Below are 21,114 nucleotides of genomic sequence, written 5' to 3'. Positions count from 1 at the left end.
TTTCAACCTTTTGATTTGGGGGGGGGGGGGGGGTGTGTCCCAAATCATCATCTACATCAATGTGCACAGCTAACACCCGCCATTAAAGCCAGTTAGGATGTGGATGGTGAACAGAACAAGATAAGGAAGTGCCTTTATGAGGATCTAGTAGTCCAACTGTAGATCTGCCACCTTAAGAAAAGAAAACTCATCCTAACAGTAAGATATTGAATACTACTCCCTAGTATCACATGGGCACAAGTAGGGAGTACAAGCAGAGTTCTCCTGTTCCTATGACTATAAACTTTTAAAAGACAGCAGGTCTTGCTGTATTAATGATATCTCTTCCATTTTTCAGACAAAGCAAAGAGTGAAGGAAGTGGATTATAAAACAAGCAGCAGCGATGAGGAGAAGTCTACCAGCTCTATAAGTGTCAGCTATAAATCTACACGCTCAGCGGTGAGATTATCCCCTATCCTGAGTCTATTCTTCCCTAGTATCACCCCTGGTAACAATCCCTTTCTTCTCACATCTACAACTATTTTTTTGCTCACTTATATAGCACTGACATATTCCGCAGCACTTTACAGACACTGTCCCCAGTGGGGCTTACAATCTTAAGTTCCCTATCAGTATGTCTTTGGCGTGTGGGAGGAAACCCACACAAGCATATGGAGAACATACAAACTTCATGCAGATGTTGTCCTCGTCGGATTTGAACCTTGGACCCCAGCGCTGCAAGGCACCAGTGCTAACCACTGAGCCACTATGAACATAGAGCTTAGATTTTGAGTGACCACTTGAATGGGATTGTCCTATACCTACACCATGTGACCAATGAACATGAAGGCACTGGCCTAGGAAGAGGCCTCTTCAAACAGCCAAGAGTTGGACCCCTGCCAAATTGATATTCATGACCTAACCTGAGGATAGGTCATCTATATCAAACTTCCTGAAAATCCCTTTCAATTAGAAAATTATGGCTGTCTAGGTTTTAACTGTATCATATTGTGAAGGGAAGCAGAACATTTAACATTAGTTTCATTAATCCTTTTTTTTTTTCCTTCATGGCTTTTCCAGAAACCTGTAGGTCCTGATGACATGGGAGCAACAGCCATCTATGAGCTGGACACAGAGAAAGACAAGGATGCACAGGCAATATTTGAAAGAAGCCAGAAAATACAGGAGGTGAGTAGGAGCACTTAAGTAGAAGTGTAGATGAGAAGTGCTGCCTGTGCCTTACTTGCTGCAATGGAACTACAAATCTCAGTATGAGCCGACAGTCTTAGGCCTCATGCAGCGGGTCCGCAATATGCAGGCACAAGCCGTGTGCTCCCCTCATCACAGATGCCGACCCATTCACTTGATCAATTTTTGCGGTGCGGACCCATTCAAGTTGAATGGGTCTTGATCCGCCCCGGCTGCCGCACGGACGTTGCCCGTGCATTGGGGACCGCAAATTGCAGTCCCAATGCACGGAACGGCCGTGTGCATGAAGCCTTAATCTCAGTCATTAGGTTGTGCTGAAACTTGTAGTTCATTGCAGCTGGAAATGAGACCATCCAATTAAATTAATATGTATCTGCCATTGTTATTGATGACCCACACAGGGGAGTGATTGTTACAATAAAACAATGTCTTCTGTAATTTATTTTCTCCCTTTAGGAACTTAAGGGAAAGGAAGATGATAAGATCTATCGAGGTCTGCACAATTACCAGAAATTCATTAAACCTAAAGACACATCCTTAGGGAATGCATCTTCCGGCATGGTCAGGTACTGATAGTCAGGATTTTTAAGTCTGTTACCTTCCTGCTAAATCGTAGTTATAAAGTACAGTGACACGTTTTAGTTGTGTTAGTAAAATCAGCCCATAAACTCCCATCTGGGGTCTGACAAAAAAGACTTTGGGACCTAGGAGTGGAAATCTGGACATTAAACTTTTAGAGAAGAAGAAGCCAGATGGATTCAAAGGTTACAAACCCTGAGTCCAGTAGGTCTAAATGAAGGCTTTTCATATACAGCCTTCATTTAATGTCATAGCGCATTGAATAATAATAATAAACTTATTTTGTTAATGACAAATTAAAACAACATAAAGGAGAAGAAATGAAGATTAGTGACCCCCTTAAAATTCCCAGAAATTTACCCACCAACCCTCATTTTCATATAATAAATCCTACCCATTAATTTTTGGCTTAAGTATTTTTTTTTTTTTTTTATTAATTATCTTTATTAATTAATATATCAAAACATTACAAATAGGGGAAAAAAAAAAAAAGGATACAATTCCCCCCCAACCCAAATTCCCTAAAACCCTCCCCTCCCCCCCTACCTGTGGTGCGTCAAAATAAAACCTTTATATAAAAAAATAATAATAATTTAACACAACCAATCAGATCCTCCAACCACCCCATATCTTAGTCCACTTCTCCACAGCTTCCCTCTGTTTATACACAATTTTCTCATAATTTTTTACCTTAACGATTAAATTTATCCAAGTGTTTATATCTGGAGTATGTCGAGCAAACCAGGTCCGACTGATCAGCACTCTGGCCAACATCAGTATCCTACTCAGGAGGATCTTTTGATACTTGTGATTACTTAGTTTGGAAAGATCATTAAGCACGAATACTTGTAATTCAAAAGGGATTCGGACTTTTAGTTTATACATAATACAGTTGTTTATAGTATTCCAGTAGTTTATAAGTTCTGGACAAGTCCATATCATATGAAGGAAATCCGCTCCTGCAGTGTCACATTTAGGGCAGTTAGACGTGTCTCTTAATCCACATTTATTCATCCATAATGGAGTGATATATAATCTATGGCAAATATAAAATTGTACTAGAACATGGTTGAAGTTCTGGGACAGTGAGCCTAAATTCCCAAAAATATTCTCCCACCCTTCTATTTGTAAATTCGGACAATCCACCTCCCACGTTCTTTGTCCTGGTGACTGTGTGTCACTAAACCGTGCCTTAAGTAATAACTTATATATATTTGAAATTTTTATTCTAGGCAGTGTACCCCCTACCCAATCATTCAAAAAAGATTAATTATCTATATCCAACACCAGTTTATCATCCAGACTGGATAGTACTGAACGCAATTGAAGATACCTAAACCATGAAAATTTTTCTATATTATGTGTCATCTCTATAAATGGTTTAATTTCTCTATCCTTAACTACCTGTGCAATATACAGAATTTTATTCTTCTGCCAAAATGTATCGGCTGCAATATCATCTAGCCTTTGTAAATACACATTATGCCAAAGAGGCGTAAATGTGAGTGAACCCATAACCTTCAACCATGTCCTAGTTGTAGCCCATACTTTCAGGAGTAGTTTTATAGTCTCTCTATAGCCTCGCTCATAGCTCTTCAGTAACCCGGATTCCAACAGGGTAAATATATTATTGTGAGCGTGACTATTTACCAACTTCCCCAGCAATGCACTGTTCTCTGATTCATAGCACATCAATAACTGGGCTGCCATAAAGTACCCTTTAAAGTAAGGGAGATTTAAACCCCCGCACTCCACTGATTTATACAAATATTCCAGCTTTATTCGAACTCTCTTTCTTCCCCATATTAAATCATTAATTATTCTTTCCATGAGTTTAAAATACTTATCTTGTATCCAAATAGGTGTATTCCTGAGCACATAAAGAAATTGTGGTAATATCACCATTTTAACTAGTGAGACTCGGTCAGCTCTGGATAGGGGAAGTCTGAGCCAGATCCCTATTTTAGCTCTACTTCTTACCATAATGGGGATCAAATTAAGTTGTATAAAATTTTCGACCCGGGGTGATATAGTCAAACCCAAGTATTGAAAAGTGTCAACAATATTTAACTGTGTCACAAGAACCTCTTTCTGTGGCAGGGGGTCTATTGGCATCAAACTGGTCTTAGCCCAATTTATAAGAAGACCAGACACCTCACCAAATGCTTTAACCATTTGAATAATCCTAGGAAGGGTAATTTCGGTATGGTCTATAAAAAAAAAGACCATCATCCGCATATAGGGAGATACGGTCTTGTGATCCTAGCGTACCAAATCCTTTAAGCTGATCATCCTGCCTAATGGCCATCGCAAGGGGTTCGATATAAATATCGAATAACAAAGGGGATAATGGACAGCCCTGCCGCGTGCCTCTATTTAAGTCAATACTATTACTCAGGATTCCATTAAGACTCAATTTTGCCCTTGGAGATCTATACAATATTTTAAGAGTACTTATGAACCTTTCCCCAAAGCCCATCCTTGCCAGAACCTTCCAGAGGAAGCGCCACTCCACCCTGTCAAAGGCCTTAGAGGCATCCAATGACAGGATGGAGCGAGCGGTCCCCCCAGGGGCCTGAATATTAGAAAAGAGCCGATGTAAATTATGATGTGTACCCTTGCCTTGAATAAAGCCACTCTGATCCGGATGGACAATAGAGGAAATGACCCCAGAAAGCCTTGTAGCCAAGACCCTCGCAAGAAGCTTTACATCTGCATTAAGCAGTGAGATTGGTCTATAGGATTCTAAATCTAAAGGGTCCTTGCCTTTTTTTGGCATTAATATTATTACAGCTTCCATCATTGAATCTGGCAACTTCCCATCCTCCATTGATTCAGAAAAGACCTCCAACAGTCTAGGGAGAATACACTCCCTATATTTACTATAGAATTCATATGGGAGCCCATCTGAACCAGGAGTGGAATTGGCTGAGCATAGTTTAATAGCTCCCTCAAGTTCCTGAATTGAGACCTCTAATTCAAGTGCTTTCTTTTGCGTCTCAGTAATAGTTGGAAAGATGATCTTATCAAGATAGAAATCTATCTTATCGTCTGTGATCTTAGATTCAGCTTTATACAAATCAAGGAAATAGTCAACAAAGGCCTTCTCTACCGGGCCCTGTCCAGAGACCATCCTACCATCAATCAGTCGAACCTTATCTATATATTTTTTGGATTGTTGGCTTGAAATTACTCTGGACAGAAATTTACCAGGTCGCCCTGACTCCGTGAAATATTTTTGCCCCTTAAAAAAAAGGCTCTGTTGGGCCTTGTCCAATAAAAAATTAGAATATATTTGTGTGGCTCTTTGCATATTTTCCCTATTCTCCTCCGTCTTATTCATATAAAAGGATTCTGTCGCCAGTGCTGCACGTTCTTCTAGATTTTTCTGTTTTTTCCCGTACTCCTTTCTAAGGTTCGCGATGTTACTAACCATCAATCCCCTCATATACGCCTTAAAAGTATCCCATACCACTTGAATTTTTGCTGATCCATAGTTATTATTGCTGATCCATAGTTATTATCCCAAAAACGGCCAATTTCATTTTGGATTATTTCATGTGTCTTTATAACTGATAGCCAATAAGGATTTAGTCTAAAAGGAGGTTTTTGTATATATCTTTCCTGAGATAAACAGAGTTCAAGTAGTAACGGAGAGTGATCCGATATTGATCTCGTTTCGTATTTCATTCGCTTTACCAATTTCACATGTTTTCTACTTATCAATGCAAGATCTATTCTAGACATCGATTTACCTGCTTTACTAAAACATGAGAAAGCCCTTTTCCCCTGTCCTAGATATTCCCAAACATCTTCAAAACCAGCCTCCAGGCAAAACCGTGCCAGGGGAGACCCCTGAACCGGACTATCACCCCTGACACTCGTAGAGACCCTATCACGTAGAGGATCAATGACACAGTTGAAATCGCCAATAATCAGTGTTGGACACTCTGGCCATTTATCCATAAATAGTACCAAAGAATTAAGGACCGAAAAGGAAAATGGCGGTGGAATGTAGACAAAGGCCAAAATACATATCTTCCCCCTTAACCTACAATATAAGAAGATAAATCTCCCCTGTTGGTCAACAGAGGATGCCTCACAAACGAAATCAATAAGTCTATGTATCAAGACAGTAACACCTCTCGAGTAATTGGAGAAAGTAGAATGATACGTGTGCGCAGCCCATCCCCTGTCGACCACCCTAGAGGTCTCTTCAGTGAGATGGGTCTCTAGCAAACATACTATGGCTGGCAAGTGGACCCGAGTCAAGTCAAAAACCGCTTGTCTTTTTCCTCTATCCCCCAAACCACGTATATTCCAAGCAATAATTCTAGTCAGCATTATCAATAGCGGTTAAATGGGAAAACGAGGAAAAAGAAAGAAAAAACGAAGAAAGAGAAAAAAAAAAAAGTATATACTTTGACGCACCACAGCCCCACCCCAACCCCCCGTACAGATAATCCACCACGTATTGTAGTAGATTTCTCTCCTATGACCATCCCTCCCGCACTCCCCCCACTCGGCCGCCCCCATTAGGAGGCGAAGAAAAGGGAATTTAGGGGTATAAACCCCTTATAACAATTCTAATTCCCACCACATCCTAAAGCAATTGAATCATAGATTATTTCGATCAAGCCAGTCCGTGGCTTCTTCCGAGGTGTCAAAAAATAGAGTTTTATCGTTGAAAATAATCCGCAATTTTGCTGGGAATATAAGAGAATATTTAATATCCCTTTCTCTTAGCCTCTTTTTGACAGTCATAAATGTGCGTCTCTTTTCTTGTATGTCTTTTGAGAAGTCTGGAAAAAAGGCCAATCTGTTCCCATTGTATATAACCGGTGAGCATTCCCTCGCCCTTCTCAAAAGGATATCTTTATCCCCTGTGGCCAGTAACTTAACAAGGAATGTCCGAGGTTGTCTCCCTGGAATTGGTTTACCCCCTGGGACCCGATGAGCTCTTTCTATCATAAAGAAAGGGGAAAACGAATCTTTCCCAAAATTCTCAAAAATTAACTTCTGTATGAATTGGGTTGAGTTCTTCTCTTCCGCGCCCTCTGGAATCCCTATTATTCTCACATTGTATCTTCGTGACCTATCCTCGAGGTCCGCCACCTTTTTCTTCAGAAGGTTATATTCTAATTTAAATGTGGAGACTTCGGTTTTTATTTTTTTGGATTCATTCTGTATCAGGGCAACGGAGCTCTCAAGGTTGTCAACTCTGTCTCGCATTTTTGCCAAATCGTCTTTTATTAGTCCCACATCAACTTGGATAAACCCAAGTTGGGTTGTAACAGCCTGTATTAAATCCCCATTTTGTTTGACCGCTAGCAGTATTTCTTCTAGCGGAGAGGAGTTGTCATTAGGGATAACTTCCCCCATTATACCCTCTTCCTCTTCGGGGTATCTAGAGGCTTTTTGTGGTTCTATCTCAGTCATCTCTGGGTCGTCATTTTTTTTTGTGACAAGTTCCTTTTGTCCGCCCCTCGTGTTAACCCTCGGAGACCTCAAGAACTGGTCTATTTTTGTTGTTTCAACAGTTTTGAACCCCAGTTTCTGACTTGAGAGGTCAGCCGAGCGCCTACTAGCTTTTGGAGCCATACCCTGTTTCTATATTTATATATATTTTTTTATTTATTTTTTTCCCCTTCCTCCTCCCTTCTTTCTTCTTCTCCTCCTCCTCTTCCTCCTTTTTTTTTTTTTTTTTATAATTTCCGCCTCTTTCTCTCCTTTTATATTTGTATATCTTCTTTTTACCTTTTTTTCTTTTTCTTTCCTCCTTTTTTTCCTTCTCCTCCTCCTTCTTTCTTTCACTTTCCACTTTATACTTTATAGTTTACTCCTTTTTTATTTATTTGTAACCACCACACTTTTTTCAAATGTGTTTTAGGATGGTAAAAATAGTTTTTTAGTTAGTAGGTATCATCCTAGGGAGAGGACATCTGGAGGACAAAGGAGAAAAAAAAAAAGAAAAGGAACAATCTCACCGGTTTTCAACCTTCCCCTACCGTCCGAAGATTGAAAATCCTGAGGGCCACCAGCAGCAAAAATGAAGAAACCACGGCCTCCAACAGCCTGTCAAAGTAAAGTTTATACGGTTGAGCCCAGCAGTGGAACGGAGGAGGGGAGAGTGGTGAACAAATTCTAGAGGCGCAAGGAGGGGCTCAGATATATCAAGGAGATCATACAAGCCCCCTGAATAATCCTCCAGCAGCTCGTCAATCTCCACGCAGGATTAGTCACAATCACAGGGAGGTTAGGTTAAATCATACAAGCCCCCTACAGATTCTTCCAGCAGCCCGTCAAACTCCACAGAGGATTAATCACAGTCACAGGGAGGTTAGTCACAGCGGTAACAGGGAGGAGGGGGAACAAATCAGCAAAAAATGAAGGCACGAGGAAAGGTCAAATGCATGTCGGACAATCAGCATAGGTCCCAAATGAATTCAATCAGCCCGTCCTGCGATCCATCAGCCAGAAGAAACACAGCAGGGGCACCCAGAATGACACAGGGAGGAAAAGGAAGGATCGGCAACAGTCCCAGATGAGTTTCATCAACCCGTCCTGCGGTGCAACAGCCAGGAGAAACACACCAGGGCTACTCACGATGACACAGGGAGGAGAAGAGAGGACCGGCAGATACTGACGACGAAGTCCACACACAGGTCCGACCACAACGGCACGGAGAGAAGGAGGGAGGATCGTCAGGAGCCAAGGATAAACTCCACGCTAAAGTCCAGCAATCGGGGCAGCGACACATGCCCCTGCGATCATGAAGAGGGCACGGCCGAAAATCAGCATGAGGAGGCCAGCATGAGGACGCCAGGAGATACAGGAGGACCGCCGAGCTGCGGGGAGGCGGAGAGCGTGACGTACTCTGTCTACGTCATCACGTAGGCTTAAGTATTAATGATACAATATATAAACAAAAATAATAATAATGATAAAAATAAAAAAACAAATTGAATCAATCAAAATCAAATATTATTATTTGGTATGAAACCAATACAATATATAAATTGAATATGATAATTTCTTGGGAGGACGAAACGATCAGGGAGGTGATGATAGATCCCTAAAAGAGGGACCACATACAATAAGAATTTACTTAATAAAACCATAGAATATATATATATATATATATATATATATATATATATATATATATATATATATATATATATATATAAAATGAATAAAAAATAATAATAATTAAATAAATATAAAAAATAAGAAACATATAAATAATAAAAAAACAAGCTTGATTATTAAAATCGAAAGCTATGGTAGTACTGTATATCTATTATTCATATCATCCCCCCCCCCCTCAAAAAATATTCACCCACCCTGAATTCAATATGGTAGACCTATTTAATTATAGCCATTTAAAAATAAAAATCGGGTAATAACTATTATCTGTATACTGAGTAATGAGCGCTTACAAAAAAATTAAGTATTGTAAAAATCGATTGGTCCATGTGGTGAATCTTGTATGATTCTCTATTATACCGGATATCTATCGCACACATGTAAACATTACCTGACGTCGTCAAGAGGAGACCGGACGTCATCACCTGGAGACCGCAAAGGAGAAGCGCCCAGTTTACACGTCATGCAGCTGACATCTGACCCGGGCCACACGCGTGGACGGGATTGGCTGCATGGTTCGGGGGGGAGGGACTCTGGAAGGCATAAAGGGAGGCCACAGTGAGCGCGCGCACACATATACCCCGCATCCCCTGACGAAGCCGCAACAGCGGCGAAACATGTCGGGAGGGGTGTAGTTATGTGATGTCGGTTTTAGGCAGTCTGTGAGGGAATAAGAGGAGTCATTTACGCTGAGATACAGATATTATAGAAAAGCATATAGTGGCAGATTGTGACAGTGTTGATACGGTGTGTGGAGCCGACCCCTAGTGTAGTGAATAGCAGGTTCAGGAAACATAAGTTTGGCAGCTGTACGGACACAGAGATATGGCTACATTGACCTCTATGGCATAAATAGAGGCAACATTGTAAGCCAATCTGTATCCAATTGTTGTGCAGATACTAAAGTATCATAAGCAGGGGACTGGAAACAATCTGTGAGCCCCAGTACAACAGGAACTGAATACAGGAGGCCTCAAATAAAGGCTCTCTATTTGCACTCCAAATAAATAAGGCATATAGTCCCAGTGCCAAACCCATAATTAGATATCCAAGTGATTCTTATTTAAAAGGTGAGGCTCCCACACACCTACAGTCACCATACCATGTGATAATAGTTAATATACTGTATCTAGCAAGATATTGCCAGCAAAGGTTGCAAAACTAGGCAACCAGGCTCAGTTATTGTTTTTTCTCACAACTGAGATTTTTTTAAAACTTTTCTTCACATTTTCTCTAATCTATGTTTATGTCTTGTGAGTAAATATTATAAACAATAAAGTAAAGCTTTTTAACTGCTAAAGAGAGATCCCTAAAGGGATTATTTGGTCCCACAGACCAACATAGTACCATCTGGGGAAGTGCACAACTCTCCTGAGACCATGGTGCTAGTTATCAAGGGGGTTTCCCAAAAATGACATTTATTGCTTATCCGCAGGTGAGAAATGTTACATTGGTTTGGTCTGACTTCTGGAATCCTGTGCCCTGTTCCTACTCTGTATAGAGCGATGGCCAAGCAAGTACAACGTGCACCCTACATGCAGATAGGAGTTCTGGAAACAGCCAAGGGAGCGTTCTCATTGTTTTTATATCTCCCATAGATCTGTATGGAGAGGCACAGTTCCACTACTCCTCACCATAACTATTGCAGAATTTGGAGGGGGTTCCAGCAATCAGACCCTCATTAATGTAATATTTCTGACCTATCCTGTAGATGCTGCTTTTGTTGGGAAGACCGCTTAAAGGGAATCTTTCACATTGGGCATAGTGTCTGAGCTGCAGGCAGCCTGTTATAGAGCAGGAAGAGCTGAGCAGATTAATATATAGATTTATGTGAAAAGATTCAGTAAAATTTTATTCATTTAATTCCTGCTCATTCTGGGCTTTGACGTCCAGGAGGTGGTCCTATCAGTGATTGACAGCATTCTTTCTATAACTGTGTATACAGAGATGGCTGTCAGTCGCTGATAGGACCGCCTCCTGGACTTCAAAACCCAGAATGAGCAATAATTCAAATGTATAAAATACAAGTTTTTCTGAATCTTTTCCCAGACACTATACCCAATGTGACAGATTCCCTTTAAATCACTGGTGTTCTTAATGCATGACACATGGATCAGCGAACACCAAAGATGGTGTATCTTGTGTGAAACGTTCTGTAGTTTGCATCTAGAGTCCACTTTGTCAGCACTTGCACCATGTAAAATAAATAGTGGGAATATACTAGGCCTGAGCCCTGATAATCTATGCTGTTACATTTCCACATTGTCCACTTATAGCTGTAGATCAGTTTCACAAATTTTATTTTTAACACAGGAAAGGTCCAATCCGAGCCCCAGAACATCTCAGAGCCACAGTGCGATGGGACTACCAACCAGATATTTGCAAAGATTACAAGGAAACAGGATTTTGTGGCTTTGGAGGTGAGTGGTAGGAGCTGATCATCCTGACATTGACAGGTTATATTGCTTAGTTTACTGCAGTAAAGATACAGTAGCATTTCTTTAATCTGACATTCAATGAATACAGTACATGTGATAATCGGACACCTAACCAGAAGCAGAAGACTGAGAAGAAAGAAACAATTAGGAATTTTAGTGATCACAGCTGATTTTGTGTTTCTGAATATATAAAGGGGTTGTCCAAGTTATTTTTATTGATGACCTATCCACAGGATAAGTCATCAATATCAGATCGGCGGGGGTCCATCCAACACCCGGCATCCCCACTGCTCAGCTGTTTGAAAAGAAGGTGCATGCTGTGTCAGCACTGCCTTCTCTTCATTGTTTACCTGCTCGCTGTCACAACAGCAGTGGTGAGCAGGTGTAATTACACCTAAGCTGTCCCATTCACTTCAGTGGGATGGCTCATCCCTAAATGTATAGGAAGGAGTCCTCCCATTGAAGTGAATGGGATGGCTTGTAATTACACCTGCTCACTGGTGCTGTTGCGACAGTGAGCAAGTAAACAATGAAGGGAGGGCAGCACTGGCAAGGCACGCACCTTTTCTTCAACCAGCTGATTGGAGGTGGCGGGACCTGTGCTGATCTGATATTGAATGCCCAGCATCTAGTGGCTGAATTGAAGTAATGCACCTTGGTGGTAATGCAGAACGATTTCTCCTCTGTCCTTTGTTTGTCACTCAGTCTCATTAATTCCTGTATAATCAATGCATTTAATAGTATCTTCCCTTTTATTTTCATTTCAGACAGCTGTAAATTTCTTCACGACCGCTCTGACTACAAACATGGCTGGCAGCTAGAGCGAGAACTCGAGGAGGGACGTTATGGCGCCAATGGTATGTGGTGATTTTACTGCAAATTGTACTTCTACATTTATATTATTGTCAAAATCACCCACTCCCATATTATTTGCTATTTTTATTTAAAGGGATGACCAATATGGATTAGGGCTGCAGCTATCGATTATTTTAGTAATCAAGCAATTTATCGATTATTCAAACGATTAATCGAGTAATCTAATTAAAAAAAACTTCTTAAAATAACTTATTGCTTTATAAAAGCAATATTTTTATTTCTTACAGTGGTATAGCAAATAATTGCACACACATAAGGCTTCTTTCACAGCTGCAATATACATTCTGTCAGAAGAACAGCCAGACAGAATGTACCGTATCAGGTATAGCTGGATACTGCCGGCTGCTGCTGCGATTGACTGTAATGGGGCCTGGCCTTGTTACAGCATTCAAGCTGGGTTTTGGCCGAACGAAAAAAAAAAAAAAACGTTTTTTGTTTGGACGCTACCCAGCATGTATGCCGGAACATGGCCAGATGGCCTTGGACCACATTATAGTCAATGAGAACATATAGCTGGTTGTATCCGCCTTTACCCAATACAGTGTACTCTAGCAAGGTGTTCTTCTGCCAGAATGTGTATCTAAGGTTATGTTGTGAACTCCGGCAGTCTGTTCTGTTGGAGGAACAGACTGCCCGAGTTCAATGGCTGCATCTGTCATAGCTGGATGCCTATCGACTGTAATGGGGATCTGGATGCTTTACCCCGGACAAAAAATGCTGCACAGAGACAGCATTTCTTTGGTCAGAATCCGGCCAGTCGCCAGATGATCAGAGTCTCCCTGTTCACACTGCAATGTGAACCTGGCCTAACCTGTTAAAGAAACCTAAATAAGATGATCAAATTACTTTTTTAATAAAAAGAGTTAAAAAAAAAAAAAAAAGAGAATAAGACAAGTATGGCATACACATGGCATCATGATGACACGCACAGGGGCCAAATGGAAATGCAGGTACAGCACCTATATAAAGCAATAGTGACATGCAGCTGGAGTCGCATGTGTGAGATTTACATGACAGTGGCTTAGGTGACACGTTTAAAACAATACAGACATATTGCATACACAAAAGGCTAAACATTAGAGCTGTACCGCACAACCCACTGGAAAACACCTCGTGAGGTAAAGGATCCTTAAGGGCCGTCAGCTGTCGAGTGCAGATGCAAAGTAAGTGGAGATGCACACCAATCACCCCGCACTTTATCAAATTTTAGTGGGCATCCCCTGTGTTTATAGACAATGTTCTCCATGGAGACCGCATTATTCACAAGAGAGAGCCATTGTTCCTTTGAGGGGGGGGGGGAGAATCTCCCATCCATAGCAGGGCAACCGCCTTCCTAGCTAGGAACAAGTTTTTTTTCTAGGAAAATTCTGTGATAGTGTGACCATGACTCCTCATCTACGACACCCAGGATACCCATTTTGGGACATGGCTGCAATGCTGAAGGGACCATAGTTGTGAGAGCCTCTAGTACCGTTATCAAATACTGGTGAATGATTGGGCAATCCCATATCATATGCCAAAAATTAGCACCCTCCGCACCGCACCTATGACACCTGGAGTGATCAATCCTACCCATCTTTTGAAGTCTAGTGGGAGTAAGATAGCTGCAGTGTAGAAGAAAGAGCTGAATCATCTTGTTGTTAATAGCGGGGAACACTCTGGTTGGGACTATTAAGGCCTCCTCCCGCTCATCAGAAGATAAAGAGGGTCTAAGCAACTTCCACCTGTACTCGACAGCCAACGGGGTCACCAGCATACGACAGTCAAGAAAATGTGTGTAGAGGGCTGACACTATCCCTCTAGGGCCCAAAAACCCCAATGAGAGGGTACTTAGATATGCACCTATTCCCACCTTGAAATTGGGCCTGTAGCGCATGCCTCAACTGAAGGTACCTGTAGAAGAGGGTGCGCGGCACCAGAAATCTGTCCTGGATCTGCAAGAATGAGATCAGCTGCCCTCCCTCATATAGATCCCCTAACACTAGAACCCCGTACCTCCTCCACTCAGACGTCCCTTCTAACCGTGACAGGTGAGGGAACATACAGTTGTCCCATATGGGGACTTCACTGGATAAATCCTTGTAGGCATTCAGTTTGGACGCCTGCCATATCTGGTGGGCTGGCTTGTGAATTGGAAGTGTGCCCTTTTGTAAATGACAAGAGCCTTCTAGGACAGGCCACAACGTAGATATCTGCAGATAGTCATGCAAATAGGATTCTGCGTTAGGCCGTGGAGCCTCAGTGACCCAGTACCTCAGAAATCTCAGCTGGCTTGCTATAAAGTATAGGAAAAAGTCAGGAAGGGCAGCACCCCTTGCAGCTTTGATCTCTGAAGAACCGAGAGTGAAAGCTTTCTTCTGGATTTGCCCCAGACAAAGGCTGTAATCAGAGCGTGAATGCGCTTGAAGAAGCCTCGGGGGATCAGAGTACACGCGTGGGACAACAGGTACAGACCTTTGGGCAGCAGCACCATCTTAACCAGATTCAATCTTCCCATAACTGACAATGGGAGGGACTCCCATGTTCTTACTTTCTCCTGAAACATGGATTCTAGGGGTTCAATATTCAAAGCGTAGGAGAGCTGCGGTACCTTGGTAATCATTACCCCAAGATACTTGAACCTATCAACTACAGGCAGGTTATGGTGACATTCCGGCCAGTCGTGTGCCCATAGGGGCATAATGGCAGACTTGCCCCAATTTATGTGTAACCCAGAGTATTGCCCAAAGGACTCTATGACAGCAATCGCTCTCAGGAGAGACACTTCCGGATCAGACATAAACAGGATAAAGTCATCTGCATACAATACTATCCTATCCTGCCTCCCACAGACACCCCTGTGTAGAGTGGATCCTGTCTAAGTCTGATGGCCAAGTGTTCGATCGCTATTGCGAACAACAGAGGCGAGAGCGGGCAACCCTGCCTTGTACCCCTACGTAGGGAAAGCCTGTCAGAGTACAAACCATTAAGCTGAATACATGCAGAGGGATTACTATAAACAATGCCAATCCATCTAATAAAATTAGCCGTATCTAGGGAGGCTAATGCCCACCTTGCTTTCTCGGCAACTCTTACTTGCGCTCTCCTAATGTTATCTGAGGTGGATCTACCAGGCATAAAGCCAGACTGGTCAGAATGAATCACAGACGTGGTCACCTTGTTCAATCTGTTGGCTAGAATCCTAGTCAGGATTTTATAGTCCAAGTTCAAAAGGGAAATTGGACGATAAGATCCGCAGTCCATCGAGTCCGGCAACGATGCGCAGGAGTGCGCCGCTTTATATAACTTCAACAGCTGTGGGCCCAGACTCTCCCCATACTTAGAATACACCTCCACCGGGATGCCATCCGGGCCAGGAGCCTTCCCTGACGGCAAATCCTTAATGGCTCTCTCCACTTCCTCCAGAGTGATATCCTCCTCCATAATACCCCTGTCCAGGTCATTCAGCCTAGGGTAGGAAACTTCACTGAGGTACGATTCTAGTTCCTGCCCTGAGTAACTAGCCGCCGACCTGTATACATCCGCACAAAAGATGTGAAAGCATTTCAATATATCCTGCACCGTCTCCACTATGCGTCCATCAGCCTCTCGTAAGCGAAGTACTAGTGGAGCCATAGTGTTGGTGCATGCTATATGCGCAAGCAACTTCCCTGTCTGATTGCCTGTTTCGAACACCTGTTGCTTGAGGAAAAAAAGTTTTCTCTTACTCTTTTCTTCCAAGTGCAACATGTACTGCCTTCCCCTAGACATCCACTCCACTCTGCGCTCCTCAATGGGGGACTCAGTAAACGCCTTCTCAGCCTCCCTGCAGCTGGCATGTAAATCATCCTCCCTGCGCTGCGCATCTCTCTTGACATACGATATGGAGGACTTAAGACACCCCCTGAGGTACGCCTTCAGTGTCTCCCACAACAGTAGGGGATCAGTAGAATCATCCTGGACCTCAAAAAACATACTCGGCTGATCTGGGATTCTGTCGGTTAAGCCGAACAGGGTAAGCCAGAAAGAGTGAATGCGCATTTTACTGCCCATGCAAACAGGGTTAGAGATCGCCAGATCCGGGGCATGATCGGAGGGCCCCTGTGGTCCATGGCGAATATCCACCAGGTCAGTATACACTATGGAGTTACCGAATAGGTAGTCTATTCTAGACAGAGCTCCTCTGGAGGGGGTGAAACAGGAGTATTCCCTAGTACGTGGGTTCCTGGCTCTCCACATATCTGTCCATCTCATCTCTTGGGAGATCCTAGCAAGGATCGTGTTTTCCCCACCTCGCCCACCTCTGTCGGCCCTGCAGCTAAATCTGTCCAGGTCCTCGCTCACCACTTGGCAGGCAGCGGGATAATTGGCCATGAAGCCAACGACTGCTTGCAACAGGGAGAGAGATGCAGGAGGTGAATTATACAAATTAACAATCACATAGGGAACACAGTAAATATGAGCAAATATGAAAATGTACTGTCCCCCTGGGTCCACTACTGAATGATGAACCTCGCACCTGAGGCATCTATGAAACAGCAGGGCAACTCCTCTGGAGTGAGAGCTACCGTAGGCACAAAATAAATGTTGGGCCCAGGGTTTTTTAAGCCTGTTTCCCGTTTCCGGTGTGAGATGGGTCTCCTGAAGACCCAGTATATGTGGATTAAAGGATCTAATCTGGGAAAACACTGCAATCCTCTTTTTAGGGTTGCCCAGACCTCTCACGTTCCATGACATCACTCTCAAGGGGGCCATAGTGACACTAGTATTGAATCAAGGACATATATCCCCTCACATAATGCGTATGCCAACAATGCAGACACCAGAACCATATGAGACAGTTGTTCCCCTGCTAATATCATGGAGGAATTCAGCCATACTTGAGAGGTGTAAGCTTGAGCATGCAGTAACACAACATATAACAATAACATAGGTGACCTGAGTGTGTCAGGTACAGAACCGACTAACTTAGTGGTCCTTAACTCGGGGACCTGCATGGTGTAGATAGGTGTTATTACCACACAGGTAATGCCCCTTCCCTCATTACCGCTGAGTCATAAAAACTGCCAGCCTTAACACAAGATGTTGGGACAAGTTGATATAGCGTCCGCAAATTTACTCAGAGAGGCCCCTGAGGAATAAGTGTGCCCTCCCTGGAGGCCAGCAAACTGAGGCGGCCTTCTTGAAACATGGCCGGAACACACTATATCGCATAGTAAAGTCAGGGAGTCACAGGACAAGTCCCATCCGTAACAGACATGAGGGAATGAGTAATACTTGCTGTGCAGAGACGGTGAGTAGATCAACGCTGTGGAGGACGCGCAGACTTCCTCAAGGCCCAGTCCTCGGCCTCCCTGGGGTCATTAAAGAAAACGGTTTTGTCGCCATCTATTACTCTGAGGCGAGCTGGATAGGCCATAGAGTACTGTAGGTTCAGCTCCCGGAGTCGGCGTTTAACCGCCACAAACGTGGCCCTCCTCTTCTGGAGATCGGCCGAGAAATCCGGGAAAAGGGAGACCCTTGCATTATCATGCCTGATATCCTGCTTGCTCCTAGCCTGGTTAAGAATAAGATTTGTGATCTCTCCAATTCAAAAGGCGCGCCAGAAGTGGTCTTGGGGGAGCCCCGGGTGGGGGGTGTCTGACTGGAACACGATGGCCTCTCTCCACCGCATACACAGGAGAGAAGGGCGCCTCAGGGAACTGCTCCTTAAACCAGGTTTCCAAGAACGCCGCCGGATCTCTGCCCTCAGCTTTTTCAGGTAGGCCGATCCTCACATTATTGCGACGCAATCTATTTTCCAGGTCATCACATTTCTGTTGCCACTGACCCACTGATCTCTCCAATTCTTGCACTCGCCCTTCCATCGGTCTGGTCAGGTCTTCCAGGGCAGACCCTCGGTCCTCAGTAGTCTTGACCCGATCCTGCAGTTGCTGCATATCATGGCGGAGCAGGCTGACATCCACTCTCACCTCCTCCAGCTTCCCGGTGAGTGAGGACTGTGATCGTAGGCAGCTTTGAGGGTAAACTCTGGCTCGGTGTTGTCCTCAGCCTCTGCCCGCGGGTGACTGCCGCGCGCGTTGGAGTTGCGGTCGCAGCGTCATTTTGGGCCTCAGATCTGGCGAACTCTTTCAGCCTCTCAGCGGCTGTCTGTGCTTTGTTGGGCCCCATAATCGGTGTGCGGGGTCTCCTCCTGCGTCTACACACCGTCCACTCTGTGCCTGGAGTCGGCAGTTTGTCAGGATGGTGCAGGATTGTAGAGGGTAAGCAGAGCTGCTCTCAAATGCGTGCTCTCATGCCGGCAGTTGGCCACGCCCCGATCAAATTACTTTTAAAAGCAAAATTCTAATTAAAAAAAAGCTAAATTACAACAAAAAAAAATAATACAAGTAAACAAACTAGTAAGACATAAACATTGTCTTACTGTTTTCTAAGGCTTTCTGGCATTTTTAGAAGGCAAAAACAGGAAAGGAAAGGCTTAGTTTCCCAATAGCAACCAATCAGATTCCAGCTTTCATTTTCCAAAAGAGCTCTGAAAAATGAAAGATGGCATCTGATTGGTTGCTAAACCAGTTCACCTTTTACACCAGTTTGGATAACATTATCTCCTGAATAAGGTACATATGGTAAAGTGCATGTAAGCTTGCATTAACCAGCACCTGAGGGGTTAACTGCCGCTGATCTGCTGCCAGTACCCGCCTCCTGTAGTAAGGGTTAATTATCATTGGTGGCGCAGTGCACCCCTCCCATAGTATTAAAATCATTGGTGGCAGTGGCCACAGGGTTCCCTCCTTCTCATTGGTGGCATTGGCAGCTTCTGATCGGAGCCCTAGCAGTGTAATCCTGGGGCTCCGATCTGTTACCATGGCAGCCAGGACGCTACTGAAGCCCTGGCTCCCATGGTAAGCTCCCTGCTGCTGTGTGTACTATGCAGGGAGAGTGCAAGATCCTATTCACCCTGATAGAGCTCTATTAGGGTGAATAGGACAAGGGATTCAAAGATACCAGGTTCTGGCCCCTAAGGGGGGAAATGGTTATTAAATAAAAAGTGTAAAAAACTTGGTTATAGTTGGAGGAGACTGCCCTTGTTCTCCTGGGCATCTCCTTCTCCTAGGCTGTAGCGCTGGCGAATCGCAGCGCAGAGCTCACAGCCTGGGAGGAAAAAAAAACTCCCAGGCTGTGAGCTCTGCACTGCGATTGGCCAGCGCTACAGCCTAGGAGAAGGAGATGCCCAGAAGAACAAGGGCAGTCTCCTCCTACTATAACCAAGTCCCGAACATACCGGAGGACATAACGGGAGAACGGAGCACATTCCACTACCACCAGACCATGACACATATTTAGCATTCCAGCAGAGAAAGTCAAAGCGGTTGTCCACGACAATGGTGCTAATGTTGTAGCAGCAGTAAAGACTTTTAACAGGAAAACGTGGATGGGCAACGGTGCGATGTGCAGGTCACACTCTGAACTTGGTTGTGCAAAGCTCTCTAAAGAACCACCAAGCTATCTCCAAGTGTGTGGCTTGTCCTCCTACTATAACCAAATCCCCAAACATACCGGGAGAACGGAGCGGCGCCCAGGGATAATAGTAAGTGCAGTAAGATCCCTGGGCGCCGCTGTATATGTCATGATACTTGGTTCACAATGTTTGGACCGATGAAGGGTCCTCTTTAAGGCTGGTGTTCCTTCCCATTTTAGTTTGTTTAGGGTTAAAGGAGTGTGCAAGGTGGAGCTGTGTGTGGCCTCATGGCTCTCCTTATACTGGAGTTGTGACCGTGAGGTGAGTTGTATGTCTGCCTTTGTAGGAGCTTTGTGCCCCTCTGGATGTGTCACCTGTCCGTGTCGGCCTCCTTGTGGAACATCAAGGTCTTTTGCAATATCATCCCGCTGTTTCCCCGTGTCCCCTTACCCAGAATCTCCTCTAAGGATGTGTTCAGGAACCAGTCATCCAGATACGGGACAATGTATATCCCTCTCAGTCTCAGGGCTGCTGCGATAATCACTGACAACTTGGTGAAGGCCCTTGGAGCACTGGATAGACCGAAAGGAAGGCAAGTGAATTGATAGTGGTGTATGGATCTTCCGTATGAGACAGTTATCCGAAGAAAACGCCTGTGTGACTTCCGAATTGGCACATGGAGATAGGCAGAGATGTGATTGAAGAGGTAGTCTCCATCCTGAACCTTTTCTTGGCCACGAACTTGTTCAGGAAGGTGAGGTCTATTACCAAGCACCACATGACAGCAAAAACTCTGGAGTAAACCCCTTGACCTCGTTGGTGTGGAGGAAAGCCCCTTTGAGCAGGAACTCGTGAACCAACACAGTTATCCTTTTTGTTTCCATGGGTCGAGAGAAAAACATTTGGAGGAACTTGCAGGAGTTCGAGAGAAAGACCTCTTTGGATAGTGGATAGGACATAAGCATCTTAGGTGGAATTTTGCCAAGCTGGAAAGAAATGAGAGAGCCTTGCACCCACATTTGACTGGATAATTATGGTGTCAAAGATTAGGGTTTTTGGGGACCTCCAAAAATGTTGTCTTCTGAGTAGATGAAGGACCACCCCTCCTATGGAACCATGACATTTATAAAATTAAAAAAAATAAAACTATTGCCGCTATTGCGTCTGGGAGAACTTCTGTATTGTTTACGGAGGGTCTAAGGGTCCATTTACACGTCCGCAAACTGGGTCCGCATCCGTTCCGCAATTTTTCAGAACGGGTGCAGACCCATTCATTTTCAGTGGGGCCGGAATGTGCTGTCCGCATCCGCGGATCCGTACTTCCGCATCCGTGCTTCTGTTTCCGCAAAAAAAATAGAACATGACCTATTCTTGTCAGCAATTGCGGACAAGATTAGGCATTTTCTATTATAGTGCCGGTGATGTGCAGTACGCAAATTACGGAA

The 21,114-nt window shown here is 43.9% G+C and overlaps 1 protein-coding gene across 1 annotated transcript in view; it reads left to right on the top strand.

Annotated features, from left to right (window-relative positions):
• Window positions 1-21,114, top strand: part of RNF113A (ring finger protein 113A) — a 38,236-nt gene that overhangs the window by 12,171 nt on the left and 4,951 nt on the right. Inside the window, exons 3-7 of the mRNA XM_044298813.1 lie at window positions 338-439; window positions 1,061-1,168; window positions 1,646-1,755; window positions 11,231-11,337; window positions 12,123-12,212. Coding sequence (XP_044154748.1) covers window positions 338-439; window positions 1,061-1,168; window positions 1,646-1,755; window positions 11,231-11,337; window positions 12,123-12,212 — 517 coding nt within the window. The remainder of the gene's footprint in view (window positions 1-337; window positions 440-1,060; window positions 1,169-1,645; window positions 1,756-11,230; window positions 11,338-12,122; window positions 12,213-21,114) is intronic.

This window comes from Bufo gargarizans, chromosome 6 (assembly GCF_014858855.1).
Source record: "Bufo gargarizans isolate SCDJY-AF-19 chromosome 6, ASM1485885v1, whole genome shotgun sequence".
Lineage (NCBI taxonomy): Eukaryota > Metazoa > Chordata > Amphibia > Anura > Bufonidae > Bufo > Bufo gargarizans.
This window is presented reverse-complemented; position numbering and strand designations above follow the sequence as displayed.